The 21,249-nt window shown below is 46.1% G+C and overlaps 1 protein-coding gene across 4 annotated transcripts in view; it reads right to left on the bottom strand.

Moving 5' to 3' along the window:
- Window positions 1-851: 851 nt before the first annotated feature.
- The window catches only part of rnf111 (ring finger protein 111), a 73,717-nt gene continuing 53,319 nt past the window's right edge, over window positions 852-21,249 (bottom strand). For 2 of the 4 annotated variants that reach the window (XM_080841183.1, XM_080841184.1), the window contains exons 5-15: window positions 18,071-18,283; window positions 14,234-14,568; window positions 12,490-12,781; window positions 11,741-12,089; window positions 9,911-10,036; window positions 7,805-7,925; window positions 5,639-5,719; window positions 5,357-5,452; window positions 4,575-4,673; window positions 3,231-3,334; window positions 852-2,686 (exon numbers count right to left, since the gene is read on the bottom strand). In XM_080841183.1, coding sequence (XP_080697309.1) covers window positions 2,569-2,686; window positions 3,231-3,334; window positions 4,575-4,673; window positions 5,357-5,452; window positions 5,639-5,719; window positions 7,805-7,925; window positions 9,911-10,036; window positions 11,741-12,089; window positions 12,490-12,781; window positions 14,234-14,568; window positions 18,071-18,283 — 1,934 coding nt within the window. In that variant the 3' untranslated portion in view covers window positions 852-2,568. The remainder of the gene's footprint in view (window positions 2,687-3,230; window positions 3,335-4,574; window positions 4,674-5,356; window positions 5,453-5,638; window positions 5,720-7,804; window positions 7,926-9,910; window positions 10,037-11,740; window positions 12,090-12,489; window positions 12,782-14,233; window positions 14,569-18,070; window positions 18,284-21,249) is intronic. The other 2 variants (XM_080841185.1, XM_080841186.1) reach the window with 2 other exon arrangements.

Below are 21,249 nucleotides of genomic sequence, written 5' to 3'. Positions count from 1 at the left end.
CTTTCCCACTAGCCATCCAGGATATGCACTATGCAGTTCTGTGTACCAGGCTGGAATACCCTACAAAAATGAAAGAAAAGCTTTCACAGTATGACATTGCCAGCTAAACTGCCAAAATACACCGGTTGTTGGCAAACTTTTATCAGTGTCAACTGGGGTGTTGGTTGTGTTTGCAAGGTTTTTTTTGCATGCATTTAAGGTAGTAAGCTTGCTATTGCTATTGAGAACAGATCTCCTTATTGCAAGTTCAAATTCTCATCTGAAGGCTATAGGTTGTGTGGACTTCAGACTGAGAGAGGACATCCTTGTCCAAACAGCTGCTTTTAAATACAAATAAAAAGGACACAATTCCAGCGTCTTCATGCTCTGACACGAGTCCAGCATCTTTCTGCTCTGACAGAGAGCAGCAGAGCACGGATCTGACAGGCAAACATGAGAGTGGGGCAGACTGGAGTAACGTACGCTTCTGAACGTGTAGTGTGTGGTTAGACTGGAGTTCCTTATGTGTGCTTCTGAACGTAAAGTTTGTGTGGAGTTACTTATGTGCTTCTGAACGTGTAGTGTGTGTGGAGGTACTTATGTGCTTCTGAACGTGTAGTTTGTGTGGTTAGCGTTAAAGAAAACACTGAAGTGAAAGTGGTGTGAGGTAGATACGTGTGAATGTGAGGACACACACACACAGGCATGTGAATGTGAGGACACACACACACACACACACACACACACACACACACACACACACACACACACACACACACACACACACACACACACAGAGAAAAAGAGCAAGATAATGAATCACACCCTTTCTAATTCACACACCAGACACAAGAAACAGTTACCTAATTTTTATTAATATCATTATTTTAAAACTAATATAAAGCCCACGGAATACCATTCTGGGGGCCCTTGAGTCAATGAATGCATGGATGCCAGCCCTCAGTGCTGCATTCCTCCACGCCATTCAGATTTATTACAGTTTGTTTGCGTGTCTGCCGCACCGCACCGCATCCTCGTCTCCTCACAACTCAGCACTCAGAAGTAGAGATCCAGGCCAGAAGCCTCCCCTGCTGGAGCGGCGGCCAACACAGCCGTCTGCTAGCGTGGCCAGGGCGTGTGTCCGCTGTCTCTCGCTCACTCGTCCACCCAGCACACCCGTCTCTTATGTGCAAGTATATGCAAGTTAGCTAGAGAATAACATTAGTGTTCTGTTTCCATGGCGACGAAGAGGTCTCTTCTGCCACAGAGCTAAAGAAAAGAAGACCAGAGAGAGAGAGAGGGAGAGAGGGAGTGAAGGAGAGAGCGAAGGAGAGAAGGAGAAAGGGGGAGAGAGAAAGGGAGAGAAGGAGAGAGAGGGGGGGGATCCACTGCTCCTTTCTGCTCTGAATAGAGGTTGTTTGTCCTCATAAAGAAAAAAATAAGTTCAGAGGAGGAGCACAAGAAGGAAGAACGCTGGGGTGGGGTGAGGTGGGGGTCCTCTCTCGCTGGGCCGAGCTCAATGCTCATGTGACATTAGTCTGTGTCCATGTGATGGGGTTCAACCCAATACCCTCTCATTCAGGCATGGAGGACAGGGTCGCATCAAGGGCCCAGACGTAGATACACACACACACACACACACACACACACACACACACACACACACACACACACACACACACACACACACACACACACACACACACACACACAATCACTCTCGTCAGGGCATCAGACCGTTTGCATTTAAAAAATAGGGGGGGGGGGGGGGGGCTTGAGGTTGTGCTCACTACGACAGCAGCCAATCTCTCTAACAATATATCTGTCTTCTTTTCCCATAAAGGAATGTCATGAATCACTCAGGGAAAACTAACCGATCACAGATCACATCATCTAAATGTAAACTAATCAATAATCAATATACTGATACGGAGAGTGAGGCCTGCAATGCATCTTGTCATTTGAAACGGGGGTGGACATTCGTGTCCAGAGAAGCGAGGCGTTAGGTATCCAAAGACGCCTCTTCTTCACGGGAGCAGGTCTCCTAACCGGGCAGGTCACGGGCTGTGGGGCAGCCAAGTTCATTATATGTGCAAAGAAATGCATCGCAAGGAACCATGCAGAAAACAAAAACAAATAAATGAAAATAAAAGCTTTATAAATACAACAAATTCACAATCCACAATGGAGGCGTGGCTTCTAGCAGAGCGGGCGGGTGTTTGAGTCTGGCACTCTGGGCTGGGGAAATCTCCTCTCCTGTCCTGTCCTCTGGTTGGTTGAAGTTCATTCTCTCCTTTCTTCCGATTGGCTGAAGTTCATCCTCTCTCCTCCCCCTCATGATTTGACATAACGGTTGGCATTAGGGGGCGGGGTCAGTGTCGCAGGGAAGTGATGCCATCTTTGGTTGAATGCGTTACTCGAGAAGAAAGAAACAAAACACAGAGAGGAGAGAGAAACAGAGAGCGAGATACATAGAGAGAGCAAAGGAGAGAGAGGGAGAGAGAGAGTGAAAAGAAAAAACGGAGGGGAGGGGAGCGCGGGAGTTCCTCCACGAACGGAAAGAGATAAAGGAACACTGGAGGAACAGCATCAACTCTCGGACGACAGCTGAGCCTCGATGTCCACTCTGCAGATAGGGCACTTCTTATTGGTCAGCAGCCACTGGTCCACACACAGCTGGTGGAAGAGATGCATACATGGCAGACGCCTGAGAGAGAGAGAGAGAGAGGGGGGGGGGGGGGGGGGGGAGGGAGAGAGAGAGAGAGAGAGAGAGAGAGGGAGGTAGAGAGGGAGGGAGGGAGATCAGCTGTCTGCAAGTTCAGTGCTTTTACAAGTTCAAAGCCTCACCTCTCCTACATGTTCAATGCTTCATCTGATCTATGAGGTCATGAGGTCAATGCTTCATTTGATCTACGAAGTCATGAGGTCAATGCTTCATCTGATCTATGAGGTCAAAGGTCAATGTTTCATCTGATCTATGAGGTCAATGCTGCTTCATCTGATGAAATGAAGACGTGTAGATTTCTAAAGAAAACACGCAGTTCCGATAACAGACCAGCAGGGGGCAGAAGAACTCACATATCACTCCTATCACAAGCCCAACAGAAAGTGATGGGCTAATATTTTCCTACCTGGCTGGATAACCTCTCTTCCCAGACAGAGGCTCTCGCCCTCGCTCTCGCTCTCACTCACACTCACACTCACACTCACACTCACACTCACACTCACAATCACACACACAGGTCATGTACCTGACGTCCTCCCCTTCCTCCAGTATGGACAGGCAGATGGTGCACTTCTCCTCTGTGTCTTCCTCAGGCCCCTCGTCCTCGTCTTCCTTCTCGTGCAGCTTTCTCTGTGTGAGCAACACAAAACACACAGCAAGATCAGCTCCACTGCATCACACACACACACACACACAGCAAGATAAGCTCCACTGTATCTCTCTCGCTCACTGTCTCACACACACACACACACACACACACACACACACACAGCAAGATAAGCTCCACTGTATCTCTTTCGCTCGCTATTTCACACACACACACACACACACACACACACACAGCAAGATAAGCTCCACTGCATCTCTCTCGCTCGCTGTCTCACACACACACACACACACACACACACAGCCAGATAAACTCCCCTGCATCTCTCTCGCATGCTTTCTCTCACACACAGTTTTCAAAGCACATTTACAGATCATACACACCAACACACACACACACACACACACACACACACACACACACACACACACACACAGAACTCACACCATCAGGATTAATAGCATTACGAATCAAGGAGTGTTTTGTAACACAAGGCCTTTTTACCTGCATAGAATGAGTTATAGTATAGCTCATCAGCTATAGGGGCAACTTTAGGGGCATGTGGCTCTTTTACAACATATCAGCTGATTCTGGAATATAAACGACCCAGACCTGATCTGACCTTAGAGACCGGTTTCCGGTTTGAATCGGCACCACTGCCTTTGTGAGCTCTGCTTTGGATTGGCTTAGAGAGTTTTGAAAGGACACATTCCTGCATGGTGGTCTGGTGTGCAGCAATACACATGTAGGGGCCGAGAGACTCAAGCACAGGGGACACGATGGCTGACTTGCTCTGGCAGACAAACACTCAGTCACTCACCCACACCCACACCCACCGTCATGCTAGGAAGAAAAGCATGTCATAAACACAATATGACAATATGAGTATTAATATTCCTAGAGAAGTTCAGTCAGTCTACTGCACTCTGCCAGGCTGTGAGGAGTCCCACACCCACTAGACAACTCCACCCAGAGCCCCCCTGCATCTCGCTCACTCGCTGTCACACACACACACACACACACACACACACACACGCACACACACACACACACACACTCCACCCAGGGCAGACCCATCTGCCTCCCACACAGCCTCTGATTCTGCAGTGCTTCTGTCCCGCGGCCCGTGCGACCCGCTCCGAGCCGGTCGGTCCCAAACCCAGGGCCCGAAGCACTGCAGAGTCGGCAGCCATTGTGTTTCATTTCTAGGGTTTTAGTTTGTCTCTTTCCCGATTGATTGATGTGATTTTTTTTAGTTCTCACCGAGGTTGAGGTTGCTTGCATATTTTTCCCAATAGATGATCGTGTCTTGGGGGATAACTGTTCCTCAATGTCTGCCTCTGTCTCTGTCTTCCCCAACTTCTGTGAGGGCAGCAGGGGGGGAGGGGGGGCATGTTACTGGGGTGGGGGGGGTCAGGTGATCTTAATGCAGCAGCAACCTAAGCAGCATCATCTCCATGGCAACCTAAGCAGCATCATCTCCATGGATACCTAAGAAGCCAACTCACTACTACTAGTATGTTTCGACTAGCTGCACTCTTAACACACAACATCTCCATGGCATTTCATTTCTGTACTGAATGAACATACTGTATATGATTACGGTGTCTGTGTGTGTGTGTGTGTGTGTGTGTGTGTGTGTGTGTGTGTGTGTGTGTGTGTGTGTGTGTGTGTGTGTGTGTGAGCATGCATGGGTGTGTGCAGGTGTGTGTGGGTGGGTGTGTGTGAGTGTGTGTGTGTGAGTGTGTGAGAAAAGTCAAATGCTCAGAAAGTCATTATAGTTCCTCTCTCTGTACAAGATGCAACCATGCTAGATTACCTGTTAATAGTAAACTTACATTATCTCAAATACACCTGAACACACACACACATAAACACACACACACACACACACACACACACACACACACACACACACACACACACACACACACACACACACACACACACACACACACACACACACACACACACACACACACACACACACACACACACACACACACACACACACACACACACACACACAAAAGGAGGGCTCGTACCTTTTTGTACTTGTGAGGATAAGTGCACCTCTCTATAGTTCCCTGGGATGCTCCTCTGTTTACTGTGCTCAGTCTGTCCTCGATGCGGAGGAGATCCTGGAAAACACACACACACACACACACACACACACACACACACACACACACACACACACACACACACACACACACACACACACACACACACACACACACACACACAGAGAGAGAGAGAGAGTGTGAGCATTGAGTTGGTGAAGAGTGAGTTGTATTGTGCTGGTCCTGATGCTGCTGAGGTCTCACCTCGTAGGTGCGTCCGAATCCAGTCATCCTGGAGGAGATGTAACGGATGTGGGGGTAGGGCATCTCCGACATCCCAGTGTGCTGGGAAACAACAACAACAGCCAGGTCAACAACAACAACAACAAACATTACAATTGGTGGCAGCCAATGAATGGCTCATTTAAAGGTCCTGATACATACAGAACAGAATGTGATACTAGGGCTGGACGATATGGGTAAAAAATTATCACGATAGATATTTATATTTTCATTCGATAACGATATAAGACGATATAAAATAAGTCTGTTTCATTTGCTTCAGACAAGAACGCCTGTACAAACCAAAGGTTTCAATGTCTCTTTTTTATTGTAAACTCCCAACATTTCTCAAATTCAAAACAAATCAAAAGTGGAAGTATACAGTAATCTTTCCAAGTAAACAAACTGAAGTCTGATAATAACCGGTTCGTCTAGGTCTAGGAGAAACAGCAAATCAACAGTGAACACGATTGAGTTACGTACTTCTTTTAGAAAGCGGGGAAAAGTCGAGTGGGTTTCAAGACCCGCCTTACGTTGCTTCTGATTGGTTTATATTGCGTGGTGCCTTCCGAGGTTGGTTAGATTTAGGCACAAAGGACTGACGGATTGGTTATCTCGGTCAGTCAATTAGAGTGACTCGAAGCCGCAAGGAAGTTTAATATCATGGAGAAAAAAAATTGAGAGTATTGAAAGGGGAAATAAGCGTGAGAAATGTCAAGTGTGGCATGTGGTGTGAGAATGGGTCAAATTGCGTGACTGTCACACTCAAAGCGTGACGCTTGGCAGCTCTGCCTCGAGTCTAGGCTACGAGATTCAGCCCTAACAAAGCAAGAAGTTCCGATAATTTTGAACGACAGCAAGAAAATGACATTTGCGAATAAAGTGCACAATGGAAACATAGGACATTGTTCGTGTTTAGTACTCAAAGTATTCCAGGGATTGAGTTACATTGGCAAGTTAGCGATCAAAGCAACAGGTAGACCACCTCCCAAGATCAGAGCAACAGCAGATTACAGCACAGCTGGCTAATAAGTGGTAACGTTATTTTTTTTTTCTGTCTCACACTGTGATGAATATGTTTAAGTGACCACCGTTTAATTTCCATAAACTGTTGGTTCGTTGTAAGGTAAAATTAATACATTGCTAGCGGGCGTGGTGTAACGTGTGGAAACAGTGCTGACAGGACTAGAGAGCTAGCAGGCTAGCCAGCTAGTAGGCTATCTAGTCATGTATGTAGACGCTTTAGCTGCGCAGTAGTCTACACTCTGACCTAACCATAGACAACGCAGCGATTTAAGACTTTTTAATGCCCCGCGGCCACCCTGAATTACCATTTCTCTGCAACTTCCTGCTGCATCACAGAAATTAAATGGACTGCTGTTCCTAATTCTCCTAATTCTCTATCGACATTATCGATATTATTGAAAATGAATTAATGTTACGATAGCTTTATTCGAGGGAAGTCATTATCGCGATAATAATTTTTATCGTTTTATCGCCCAGCCCTATGTGATACCATTGAGTATATGCCAACACACACACACAAACACACACACACACACACACACACACACACACACACACACACAGGATGATCGTCATGGCTGCAGTGAAGTCAGCGAAGCCTGACACTGCCCACATCTCTTCACACTCCTCAAATCACACATAGCCACAGTATGTGTGTGTGTGTGTGTGTGTGTGTGTGTGTGTGTGGGAACGTGTTTGTGCCTGAGTGTGGCCAAGCATCTCTACCTCATTTGTTGATGCGTGTGTCTAGATATGAGCATGTGTGTGACTGCCCTGCATGTCTATATGTGTGTGTCTATATGTGTGTGTATGTGTGTTGCTACTATGGTGGTGTTAGGCCCATGCATTATTCATAAACTCAGAAGTAACAGCTGTTCCAAACACACAAAACCTATCATTAATCAGGATCGCATATTTATGATAATGCAGTTGTGTCCATAGCAACACGAGGAGTGTGTGTGTGTGTGTGTGTGTGTGTGTGTGTGTGTGTGTGATGGGTGCAGTTAGGTGAGTTCATCTTATGGGAGTTTAAATCTAAGGTAATGTCTAGTGAGTGTATGTGGACATGAGTAATAATTCCATATGTGTATATGTGTGCATGCGTGCGTGCGTAATACTCACCATGAAAGGCATAGGGAAGTGGTGCAGCCTGGGTGGTGCATGATGGTAGTGGGGTATGTGTGTGTGCAGGTGCCCTGAAGGATACGGTGCTACAGTCACTCCCGTCTCGATGCCCAGCTCCCTGTAACACGCACGCGCGCGCGCACACACACACACACACACACACACACACACACACACACACACACACTTTTAGAGAGAGCAGAACAATACTCACCCTGAGTATTGAACATTAAAATGGATATTTTATATAACATATGACAATGCTGCATTGTGAGTATGTGTTTGTCAGTGCGTGTGTACCTGCAATGTCTGTGTGTGTATCTGCAGTGTTTGTGTGTGTGTGTGTGTGTGTGTGAATATGAATATGAATATACAGCCGCGGAAAAAATTAAGAGACCACTTCAAAATTATCAGTTTCTCTGGTTTTACTATTTATTGGTATGTGTTAAAGTAAAATGTACATTTTTGTTTTATTCTATAACCTACTGGCAACATTCCTACCAAATTTCAAATAAAAATATTGTCATTTAGATCATTTATTTGCAGAAAAATGACAATTGGTCAAAATAGCAAAAAAGATGCCGTGTCTTCAGATCTCGAATAATGCAAAGAAAACAAGCTCATATTCATTTTTAAACTACACAATACTAATGCTTTAACTTAGGAAGAGTTCAGAAATCAATATTTGGTGGAATAACCTTGACTTAAAATCACAACTTTCATGTGTCTTTGCATGCTCTCCACCAGTCTTTCACATTGCCGTTGGGTGACTTTATGCTACTCCTGGCGCAAGAATTCAAGCAGCTCGGCTTCTTTTCATGGCTTGTGACCATCCATCTTCCTCTTGATCACATTTCAGAGGTTTTTTATGGGATTCAGGTCTCGAAATTGGGCTGGCCATGACAGGGTCCTGATCTGGTGGTACTCCATCCACACCTTTACTGGCCTGGCTGTGTGGCATGGAGCATTGCCCTGCTGGAAAAAACACTTCTCAGAGTTGGGGAACATTGTCAGAGCAAAAGGAAGCAAGTTTTTCTTCCAGGACAACGTTGTACTTTGCCTGGCTGAGGTTTGTAAAAGACCATAAGGATTGAAAAAGCGGACTGGAGGTTCTTCTAAGTTCGTCTTCTCTGATGAGTCCGATTTCACAGTAGGTGCAAGACTCTCTGGCTTGTAGGCCTCTCCAGGTCTCCGTCTAACCATCAGACGACCATGTGTTGGGCAAAGCTGAAAATTGGACTCATCAGAGAAGACGAACTAGAAGACCCTCCAGTCCGCTTTTTTCAATCCTTATGGTCTTTTACAAACCTCAGCCAGGCAAAGTACAACGTTGTCCCGGAAGAAAAACTTGCTTCCTTTAGCTCTGACAATGTTCCCCAACTCTGAGAAGTGTTTTTTCCAGCATGGCAATGCTCCATGCCACACAGCCAGGCCAGTAAAGGTGTGGATGGAGTACCACCAGATCAGGACCCTGTCATGGCCAGCCCAATTTCGAGACCTGAATCCCATCAAAAACCTCTGAAATGTGATCAAGAGGAAGATGGATGGTCACAAGCCATGAAAAGAAGCCGAGCTGCTTGAATTCTTGCGCCAGGAGTAGCATAAAGTCACCCAACGGCAATGTGAAAGACTGGTGGAGAGCATGCCAAGACACATGAAAGTTGTGATTTTAAATCAAGGTTTTTCCACCAAATATTGATTTCTGAACTCTTCCTAAGTGTAAGCATTAGTATTGTGTAGTTTAAAAATGAATATGAGCTTGTTTTCTTTGCATTATTCGAGATCTGAAGACACTGCATCAATTTTGCTATTTTGACCAATTGTCATTTTTCTGCAAATAAATGATCTAAATGACAATATTTTTATTTGAAATTTGGTAGGAATGTTGCCAGTAGGTTATAGAATAAAACAAAAATGTACATTTTACTTTAACACATACCAATAAATAGTAAAACCAGAGAAACTGATAATTTTGAAGTGGTCTCTTAATTTTTTCCGCGGCTGTATGTGTGTGTGTATGTGCATCTGCAGTGTGTGTGTGTGTGTGCGTGCATCTGCAGTGTGTGTGTGTGTGTGTGTGTGTGTGTGTGTGTGTGTGTGTACCATGTGGTTCTCTGGTCGGGCTGGCGGGGGTGGGAGGACATGGTCTGGGGGACGTGGATGTGGTGGCCGTGGCCGTAGTTGGGGTGCATTCTGTGGGGATGCGGAGGGGGGCGCTCATGAGCACGCCTAGAGCAGAGACAGAGAGGAAAAGAGAGAGGAGAGGAAGAGAGAGAGAGGGAGGGGGAGAGAGAAGAGAGAGGGAGGGGGAGAGAGAAGAGAGAGGGAGAGAGAGGAAAGAGGAGAGGAAGAGCGAGAAGAGAGGAGAGAGGAGAAAGAGAGAGATAGGAGAGAGAGAGAAAGGGAATGAGGGGAGAGGTTATTATTTATTACTTTAATCCATTGACATCCCCAATTCCACTACTAAAACACATGTACAAAAACACGATTTACATTAATAACAGAACAAGGAAAGCTCAGCAGAGAGAGAGAAGAGGAGGAGGAGGACCATCTTCACACCCAAACTGAGGCTTTAAGCGTGAAATATACTTCTGCATCCTTCTCCGACCTTCTCCGCCCTCGAAAATAAATGGTCGGGTGGTCGGATTCAGAAGGATTTGATCATACTTACAGGCCCTATACACTTCTACGACGGCTGTGGGTGCTGAAAGTAATTTACCGCAGCAATAATAATTATAAGGACGGCAACAGCGCTTTAAACGACGTTTTACATTATTCAAAGGTGAAAGATTAAAGGCAAGAGAATCGCCAGGTGTAGGCTACCTTCTCATTATGCATGTGTGTTGTCAGTGTTTGTAATACAATGGTGTTGGCTGTAAATAAACTCCACTTCGTGTTTTTGACAATAAAATGAATCCCATTTAGGATAACAGCCTTCTACCTATGTGCGGGAGTTTGTTTAACAGTTTAACTGTGCGGGAGTTGTCCAATTTCCCATGAGGCTTTGCTCCGACCATTCTACATTAAGAAAGAAATAGATCAAGATAGGAAGCTAAACAAAAATCAGTAGGATGGATTAATGAAAGTGAGTTTGACACACACCGTGAGTGAGATGTAGATAGACAACAAGTGTTCTGTATACTGGTTGGAGAACTTGGCGATTATTTTCTTTTATGAGAGACATTGACTCGGTGGGTGATGATGTCGTTGGGAAATAATGTCGTTAGTGGACCAATCACAGCCAAGGGGGTATCCGACTCTCTCCGACTCTCTACGAAAAGTTAGAAAAAAGCGTTCCTCTCCGACCAGCTCTCTGAGGGCTCGGATGGGCGTTAACACCTGGGTGAAGGTGTTGCCAAGGCGTGCGAAAGTGTCCCTCTACGACCGAATCGGAGAAGTAAAAATCGGCCTTTATTCTTTACTTTCAGGCACTAAACTCCTACACACGTACACACATATGCAAACATACATAAATACATGCAGACACACACACACAAACCGCATGGCTCTAGCGACTTTACATACACCCTACAACAACTATGAATATTCTACTGCAAAACCTTCACTCACTCACTCACTCACTCACTCACTCACTCACTCACTCACTCACTCACTCACTCACTCACTCACTCACTCACTCACTCACTCACTCACTCACTCACTCACTCACTCACTCACTCACTCACTCAGACTGACACAGACACAGACACAGACACAGACACACACTCTCAAACACACACACACACACACACATATGCAAACATACATAAATACATGCAGACACACACACATAAACCGCATGGCTCTAGCGACTTTACATACACCCTACAACAACTATGAATATTCTACTGCAAAACCTTCACTCACTCACTCACTCAGACACACACACACACTCTCAAACACACACACACACACACACACACACACACTCACGTTGGGTTCTGCATCATGCGTCGTCGCTGGGCCTCCATCCTCTGGAGCATGTCGTGCTGGTGGAGGCGTGGCACTTGAGGGCCCAGGACGGGGGGCAGGTGGTGGGGCAGGGCGCCGTGGTCGGGTCCGGGGACGGGTGCCAGGTGCTGGGTCAGGGGCGCCCCGCTGGAGCCCGGCAGGTGGGCGGGTAGAGCCGCCGTGGGGGCCGGGGGGGCGTGGAAGGCGTGGACGGGGTGGGGGATGACGTAGTCCCCCTGAGGGGGGGGCTGGGGCGGGGGAGGGGGGTTACCGTGGGAGTGAGGGCAGGAGGCCGACGACTGGTGGTGCAGCGAGCGAGCGAGAGGACCGTCTGAGAGAGGCAGAGAGAGAGAGGGAGGGAGAGAAGGGATATAAAGAGAAGTTAGTAGACATTTTATACTAAAAGTCTCTGATTCAATAACTTGAGTATGTGTGTGCGTGCGTGCGTGCATATATATGGGGGCTGGCCTGGGGTGCAATGTAAGTTGTGTTGAGTGTGAATGTGTTTGTGTTTTGTCCAGTATGTATTTTGTTACTATTTCACAAAATATGGCATGTAATGTATCGATGGACCCCCTTGAAAACGAGATGTTGCATCTCAAGGGGCTATCCTTAATAAAATTAAAATTGAAATTGAAATATACTGTGTGTACAAACGTGTGTGTGTGTGTGTGTGTGTGTGTGTGTGTGTGTGTGTCTGCGTGTCTGCGTGTGTGTGTTTGTATACTCACAGGATGGGTGTACGTAGTGGCGGCAGGAGGAGAGCTGAGGCTGGGTCTGACTCTGGGCCACCAGCGCTGGGCTGAAGGGTTCTGCTCCTCCCCCTGCCTGGCTCAGACCCACCCCTGACTGGGACCCGAAGGGCGGGGGCCGTGAGGTCGACCCGGGGCAGCAGGGGTCAAAGGGCGGGGGGCGCGAGTTCGACCCGGGACAGCAGGGGTCAAACGCTGAGGTGCCATGGAAACCAGATACGGCAACACCACCACCGCGCACCGCACTGCTACTGAGATCAACCGGCAGAGTCTGAGAGAGAGAGAGAGGGAGACAGGGAGGGATAGACAGAGAGAGAGGGAGAGAGAAAGAGTGAGAGACAGGGAGGGAGAGAGAGAGAGGGGAAGGGAGAGGGAGAGGGAGAGAGAGTGAAAGAGAGGGATAGAGAGAGAGAGGAGAGGAGATATAGTGAAAAAGAGGGATAGCAAGAGAGAGGGAGAGAGAAAGTGAGAGAGAAAGAGTGAGAGGGGGGAAAGAGGGAGAGACCGTGAGAGCAAGAGAGGGAGAGAGAGAAAGAGTGGGAGGGGGGAAAGAGAGAGAGGGAGGGAGAGAGAGAAGGAGAGATAATGGTGGAGATGGAGACATGAGGAAATAAAAAAGGGATGGTTATTGGTTGAAAGAAGAGGAAATAGTCTTGAAACATTTCTGCTTTTCTATGTCTACTGCAAGCACAAATACACTGGCTGTGGTTGTATGTGTACACATATAAACTGCAGTCTGCTCTCGAGGTGGGTGTGTGTGGGTGTGTGTGTGTGTGTGTGTGGATACATGTGTAATTGATCATAGTCTCACTTCTCTCACTCTCACCCCATCTCTCTCTCTCTCCATCCCTTTCTCTAATCTACCATCTCTCTTTCTCTCCGTCCTACACGCTTTCCCCCCTCTCTCCCCATATCTAAATTTCTCGTTCTCTCACCCCATCCCTACAAGTCACTGTGTCCTCTGCCTCTATCTCATCTACCCTTCTCTCTCTTCATCTGTCTCTCTCTCGCTCTCTCCATCAATCTCTTTCACCTCCCCAACATGTGAACAAATTCCTGCTTCACTTGCTCAAGAACCCCAACTGCACCACCACCACACACACACACACACACACACACACACACAATAATTAATATACACCTGGGGAATTCACAAAAAAAGGACTAAGACCCCCTTCTTTTCTGAAATCAGTGTGTTGTGTTGTATGTGTGTGTGTGAACGTGTGTGTTACCTGGCATTGAAATCAGTGTGTTGTGTTGTATGTGTGTGTGAACATGTGTGTTACCTGGCATTGAAATCAGTCATGGTGTTAATGTGTATGTATGTTAAAGCATGTTAATGTGTGTGTGTGTGTGTGTGTGTGTGACCTGGTTGTGGTATTGTGTTGTGTTACATTGTGTTATATTGTGGAGTGTGTGAGAGTAATTGTGTCATGGTACTGGGTGCTGTGTGTGTGTGTGTGTGTGTGTGTGTGTGTGCTCACCTGGTCGTGGTACTGGTTGCTGTGTGTGTGTGTTTGTGTGTGTTTGTCTCACCTGGTCGTGGTACCCGGTGCTGTGTGTGTGTCTCACCTTGTCGTGGTACTGGTTGCTGTTTGTGTGTGTGTGCGTGTGTGTGTGTGTGTGTGTGTGTGTGTGTTAATGTGTGTGTCTCACCTGGTTGTGGTACTGGTTGTTGTGTGTGTGTGTGTGTGTGTGTGTGTGTGTGTGTGTGTGTTCTCACCTGGTCGTGGTACTGGTTGCCCCCCGGGTGCTGGGCCTGAGGTCTCTCCAGAGGACACGCCCCCTCACTGAAGGTCAGAGGGGGCGGAGCCACGTGATGATGGTGGTGGTGGAAGTGATGCGAGTGGGGGGCATGGCTGTGGGGGGCGTGGCTGTGCTGAGCGACCGCCTGCTGGGAGACTCCGCCCTGCATGCAGCCCGGGTGGGCGTGCCCTAGGGTCATATGACCGGGGGAGGGGCCTCCACAGGGCGAGTGCTGAGGGCAGCAGGAGGGAAGGCGGGGCATGGCCACACCCCCACCCTCTCCTGATAGGCTGGATGAACCTCTTCTGTCATCTAATTGAAGGAGAAAGAAGAAGGTCAGTTTTGACACCCCAGCACAAGGATGCTAGTGATGTAGAAATACCACTAGGCCTAGATAAACATCATGATTACTCATCTGGTGTGCGTGTGTGTGTCTCTCTCTCTCTCACACACACACACACACACACACACACACACACACACACACACACACACACACACACACACACACACACACACACACACACACACACACACACACACACACACACACACACACACACACACACACACACACACACACACACACACACACACACACACGATTACTTAAGGCCGATTTAGGGTCGTTTTAGACGCAGAGACGTAAGCACGTAAGATACATAACCCCCCCTTGCGCGGTAAAATATCCCCCCTTACATGCTTAAGTGCCAAAATTCCTGACTATGCGACTAAAACACTACAGCCCTACGCAGCTCGCAAAGTCTGTGATTGGCCGGCTACCACAGCCTTTCACAGAGTCTCACGTTTCCGGGTTAATAGCATACTACAGTCTTTTTTAGACCCAGACATTTTTTAAAATCATGAATACCCTGCAGACCGTCTCACAAGCCTTTTCTTATGGATTAGGAACAAACATAACAGAAGAGGTCCGAAGACATGAACTCCTTTACAAATACTCTTTAAACACTTATAAGAACGCTCAAATTACCGCGAATGTATGGAGAGAATATCCCATTCTCACTCGCGATTGTTTGGAGAGAATGTGGTAATTCACGAACAAATAGGTACTTTCATATTCATTTTCCGCCACTTGTGAGTCATGGTGATATCTTTCATTGAGTTCATATTGACGTGAATCAATCAATTGCACCCACAATTTTGATAGAATGAGCCCGGTCTGCTCATATACAAAAGTTAACATTAACCTGCCGTTACCTTGTGGCCAGCACCATTGTAGTTACAAGCATTGACAACATGATGAGATTCTCTCGCCGTTTACCGCCTCATCTTTGAATAATGTAACTCATAAACACATCGTTTTAAAGCCTGTCGCAGTCATTAAAAGATGTGTCAATAAACGAACTTTTGCGTCATGTGATCTGTCTTTTTCGCCACTGGTACTGAATTGCCAACATTTGTATTTTGTGTAACACATGTATTCATAACATCAAGCCTTTCGCCCACTTCACTTTCATGCTCCGGTAAGTTTTTTTCCTTTGTCCTGCTGCAATAAATACGCTTAACTCAAAATAAATCTACAGTTCTGGCGTCAATTTGCTTTGCAACACGCAACACGGCTCACAAGCCTTGCAACACGGCCCTGCGTCTAAAACGAACCTTAAATCAAAACTTGTCTAAAACAAGTTCCTTGTGTAAATTACGTGCTTACGGCTCTGCGTCTAAAACGACCCTAAATTGGCCTTTAGTGTTCTCTGTGGATCATCGCTAGGTGGGTATATTGGCATATTCTTGATTCCGGTCTAAATCAGTTCCTCTCAAGCAGGTGGGGTCGGACACCCTTTAAGTAGCAATGTTAATCTAGAGCTGGGAATCTATCTGATGTCACGCACACACACACACACATACACACCGAACATACACACACACACAAACACACACATCTGATGTCACACACACACATCTGATGTCACACACACACACGATTATTGAGTGTTCTCTGTGGATCATCGCTTGGTGAGTATATTGGCATATTCTTGATTCCTATCTAAATCAGTTCCTCTCAAGCAGGTTGGGATCGGCCACCCTTTAAGTATCAATGTTAATCTAGAGGTGGGAATCTATCTGATGCATGCTTTTAGCCAGACATGCGTCCGTGCGTCTTTCGGACTCACTGTTCTAAAATTATAAAAATCGGACGCACTACTTTTAGGCCGACCTACAGACGCCCTGAGTTTTTCATCCCCTGTTTTTCCGGTAATAATATTTCAATCACAAAAGAAAATAATAACAGATTGAAATGAACAGATAGTTCGTAGCACGACACAGACACGTCTAATGCGTGAATTTTAACGTTAACGTAAAAATCAATGTTTTAAATAAAATTATTTATTTATACCCAAATCCTACCAAACTGACTCCAGATCAGCAAGTAAACACATGGGACAAGCTGAAATTATTTTAATTCAGTAAATACATAGCCTATTGTAACGTGCTGGCATAGTCGCCCCATAATGCCGTGCGGCGGCGCATACCTTTCTGTGTGTGATGCACTAGTGCTCAACGATGTCCCCTAACAATGTTCCTTACTGTAATAATTGCATGTCGTTGTTCTGTGTTGGGACTGCATTTACACAGGTGTGTGACGGTAACAAAGTCTGTTTGAGATAACTTGTAACAGGGCATAAAGCCCGTGCCATTTTGAAATTGTGTCGCGTTTAGTGTATAGTGCAATAAAAAGCCATATTACGCATCCGTGATTTGTAACACTATTTACACATGTATGACCTATAAGTACATGATTTAAATATAGTGAAGCAACATGAGGAGGTGTTTCAGTTGAAATAAGGTATTGCATTAACTACAGTAAATGCATATGAAGTAAAAACAGTACATTCATGTTGTCCAGGCACGACAATAATATATGTCATCTGCATGTGAAAAATATGTCAAAACTCCGTTGCGGGGGAGGGGACAGGGTCCCCGACGAAGTGTCATCTTTTCCACAAACTCAAATCTGGTCACCCTATATTAGCATATAATACACGTAGCATAAAAAAACAAAACATAGCTAATACACAATACATGTACAACTGTGTGCTAACTGCTAAGTGTCTTGCACAAAAAATATGAAAGATTAACAAAATTGAATATGTAATCACTTGTCAAGGAAGACTCTGGGACTCAGATATTCATAAACAGTAAAACTTTTTTTGGGTCAGCCAAGTCTAACACTATGTTATTATCACGTGACCAGGAGCCCCCCCTGCCCCTGCATACATACAAGATGTACATGGCAGTTCTGGCTTGAATTTCTTCTGTGTTGGTATGATTTTCAGATTGTGTGGTACACTGATGTACATCATATGTGACAATTAAGCAAAAATATTGCAACAGACACACCAAAAAATATTACCTGAATTCCACAAAACGTGCACCTCAAAATGCAGGAAATAGCGTTTCAGACAGTTAGGAATAACAAAATTGACGGGGGGGGGGGGGGGGGGGGGGTGGATGCCCCCGGACCCCCCTACAATACTTGCGCCTGCGGTAGGTTCAATGACAAAATGGACCCCCCCTAAAAAAATCCTAGCTAAAAGCCTGATCTGATGTCACACACACACACATACACATCTGATGTCACACACACACACACACACACACACACACACACACACACACACACACACACACACACACACACACACACACACACTCAAACACACACATCTGATGTCACACCCACACATCTGATGTCACACACACAAACACACACATCTGATGTCACACACACACACACATCTGATGTCACACACACACATCTGATGTCACACACACACACACACACACACACCCTTACCCTCCGTGACCATGCTGGTGGAGGAGGGGGGGCCTCCCGGGGTGCTGTCGGGGGCGCTGGGGCAGGAGCCGGAAGAGCCCGCGGCCTCGTGGAGGGGCTCTGAGGTAGAGACACGGAGGGAGGACGAGAACGAGGAGGAGGAGGAGGAGGAAGAGCTGACGGCCTGAGTGTGCACGCCTTCGGAGGTGGTAGCCACCACTGAGATATCTGGAGGAGACACACACACACACACACACACACACACACAAAAACACACAAACACACACACACAATATAAAAACATGTTCAGGTGAGGTATGTGTCAGACTAGCAAAATGAATGAGAAAAAAGTAAGGGAGAGAGAGGGAGAGAGAATGGATGAATTGTAGAGAGAACAATGGAAGAGTGATAGATGGAGGGATATTGCACAACAGCAGACAGAGAGAAGATAAAAGAGGGGAAGCAGAAAGTGATACAGTGTTTTAGAGACAGACAGAGGGAGAGAGAGAGAGAGTAAAATAAAGAGAGAGGGGAGAGAGAGGGAGGCAGAGAGAGAGGCAGGGAGAGTGAGAAAGAGAGAGAGGGGAGAGAAAGAGAGAGGGAGAGAAAGAGAGGGAGAGAGTGAGAGAGAGAGGGAGAGAAAGAGAGAGAGACAGAGAGAGAGTAAGGGGGAGAAAGAGAGAGAGAGAGACAGAGATAGAGAGTGACAGCTAGAGGGAGAGGGAGAGAGAGAGAGGGAGAATTATTAGTATATCTCATTAGTATGCGTGTGAGTGTTCCATCTACTTTTCATATTCACAAATTAATTTCTCCCCCTGCACACACCTCCTATCTCATGCCTGCATGGCTCCACTGTCACAGACAGACAGACAGACAGACACACACACACACACACACACACACACACAAACTCCTTCAGACTCCACCGTCACACTCTAAGGAAAACAGGGTTAGAGACAGCCACTTAACCATGTTAATGCTCTTCAAATACAAGCGCGCGCGCACACACACACACACACACACACACACACACACACACACACACACACACACACACACACACACACACACACACACACACACACACACACACACACACACACACACACACACACACACACACACACTTCATTGTTATGGCGGGTGTTTGTTTATTTATTGTTATGGCGGGTGTTTGTTTATTTATTGTGATGGTGACTGTTTATTTATTTATTTATTGTTTATATACTGTTTTGGTAAATATCTGTATGTGACTATGTGTGAGTGTGTGTGAGAGTGTGTGTGTGTGTGTGTGTATGTGTGTGAATGTGAGGGTGTGTGTGTGTGTGTGAGGGTGTGTGTGTGTGTGTGTGTGTGTGTGTGTGTGTGTGTTTGTGTGTGTGTATGTGGCCTGTGCAGTGTTCATACAGGGTTCTTGTTAGCTGCAGAAGATATTTACTCCCTTGTGTGAATCTGCTGAAATCTATAGATTAATCATTATTAACAGTCTCTGCACACAGCCGCAGCCCAGCTCATCCCTATGGCAACCACGTACATCACTCCTCTTCCTCCTCCACACAAACACACACACACACACACACACACACACACACACACACACACTAAATGGGGAATGATGTAGGCTGATAAGATGTAAAGCTTGCTCTGAACAACAAAATGAGCTTAATTAAACTTGAAATTAATATCACCACATGCTGTGCTGAGCTGGATATTGATGTGTGAGAGACAGAGAGAGTGTGTGGTCGTGTGTGTATATGTGTGTGAGTGTGTGAGTGTGTCTTTGATATTGATGTGTGAGAGCAGAGAGTGTGTGGTTGTGTGTATATATGCAACATTTTCTTTAGCACTGCCGTCTGTGCAGGTACGGCAATCCAGACTATTCTTATTTGTATATTTACGGTGGTGGAACGATGCCTAGCACTACCAGAGCAGAGGCGTCCCTCTCTTTAAGAAGCTCTTGAAGACACAACTCTTCAGAGAACACCTCCCTTCCTAACTCTTCAGAGAGCACCTCCCGTCCTAACTCTTCAGAGAGCACCTCCCTTCCTAACTGGCACTTCTACTAGTACATAACTTGCACTTACATTCCTGCTCTTTTTTTCAATTTCTTATGTTAAATAGTATTTATTGTCTTGACTGTTCTTTCCTTCGTACGTCGCTTTGGACAAAAGCGTCTGCTAAATCAGGGGTTTTCAACTGGTTTTGTCCCAGGGACCACCATTCTGACTAGAAAGTAATCCACGGCCCACTGATGTGCCTGCGCGCGTGCGTGTGTGTGTGTTTGTTCGTGCATGTGTGGGGAGAGGGGAGACCTGTCAGTGTAATATCTGGGCATGGTGAAGTCCACACAGCCTGTCTATTCGTGGCGAAATTGTAGACAGCGACAGTCTCATATTATTCTCTTGCCCTGTACTTATTCTTCATGTACGCCAAAAAAAAATGCTCTCGAACAGGTAGTGTGAAAGTTTGCAAAATACACCTCATTGCTTTTGCAGCAAGCTCAGAAAATTCGGTCTGGCAACTTATCCAGAACTTAAGTCATACGAAAATCACGCAACATCTGTTGCATGTACTCATTAGCTTGGCATTCAAGAAAACGTAATGCGTCTCCATATGCCGCAATAGTTTCGACGGCTTCATAGCTTCAGTTGACAGTAATGTTGAACACACGAAACACAGTGGTACCTCCTCTCCTGCTCTGGCTATCATCACTGTAAATCCGTATTTGATGTATTCCTCATTGTTTTTTCTTTTTCTTTTTTGACTTTGTTTCCCTGTATCCTGTGAAGGTGTAACTTTGTTGTGGCAGTCTCTCTCCTCACTAAACACCGATCCATTGGTGCTTCTGACCAGCTAACTCCACGGTAGAACGAAATGTTAGCTAAGGACAGTAGATAACTTCAGTCGTTCACCAAAAGTTGTACTTTTTCGACTAAACTTCAAAAGTAGTCGTAGGCTATGCTTAACTGCAGATGTTTGTCAACTTCGCACGCGATACTGTATGTTATGAATTATCCGGTATGGCTTGACGTAACGAACGCAATGCATTAACATCAGCAAAGCACAGGCTACCATAGACTGGAAAGGTGCAAGGCTACATTCTGTCAGCGTGAATCACCTTTATATTATATTAGACATATTTTTCTTGTTTCAGACATTTTCAAGAGTAATATATATATATTAGGACCCCCTGC

Source organism: Sprattus sprattus (assembly GCF_963457725.1).
Source record: "Sprattus sprattus genome assembly, chromosome: 6".
In the NCBI taxonomy this organism is placed as follows: domain Eukaryota; kingdom Metazoa; phylum Chordata; class Actinopteri; order Clupeiformes; family Clupeidae; genus Sprattus; species Sprattus sprattus.
Note: the sequence above shows the minus strand (reverse complement) of the source record. Positions and strands in the feature narration are given on the sequence as shown.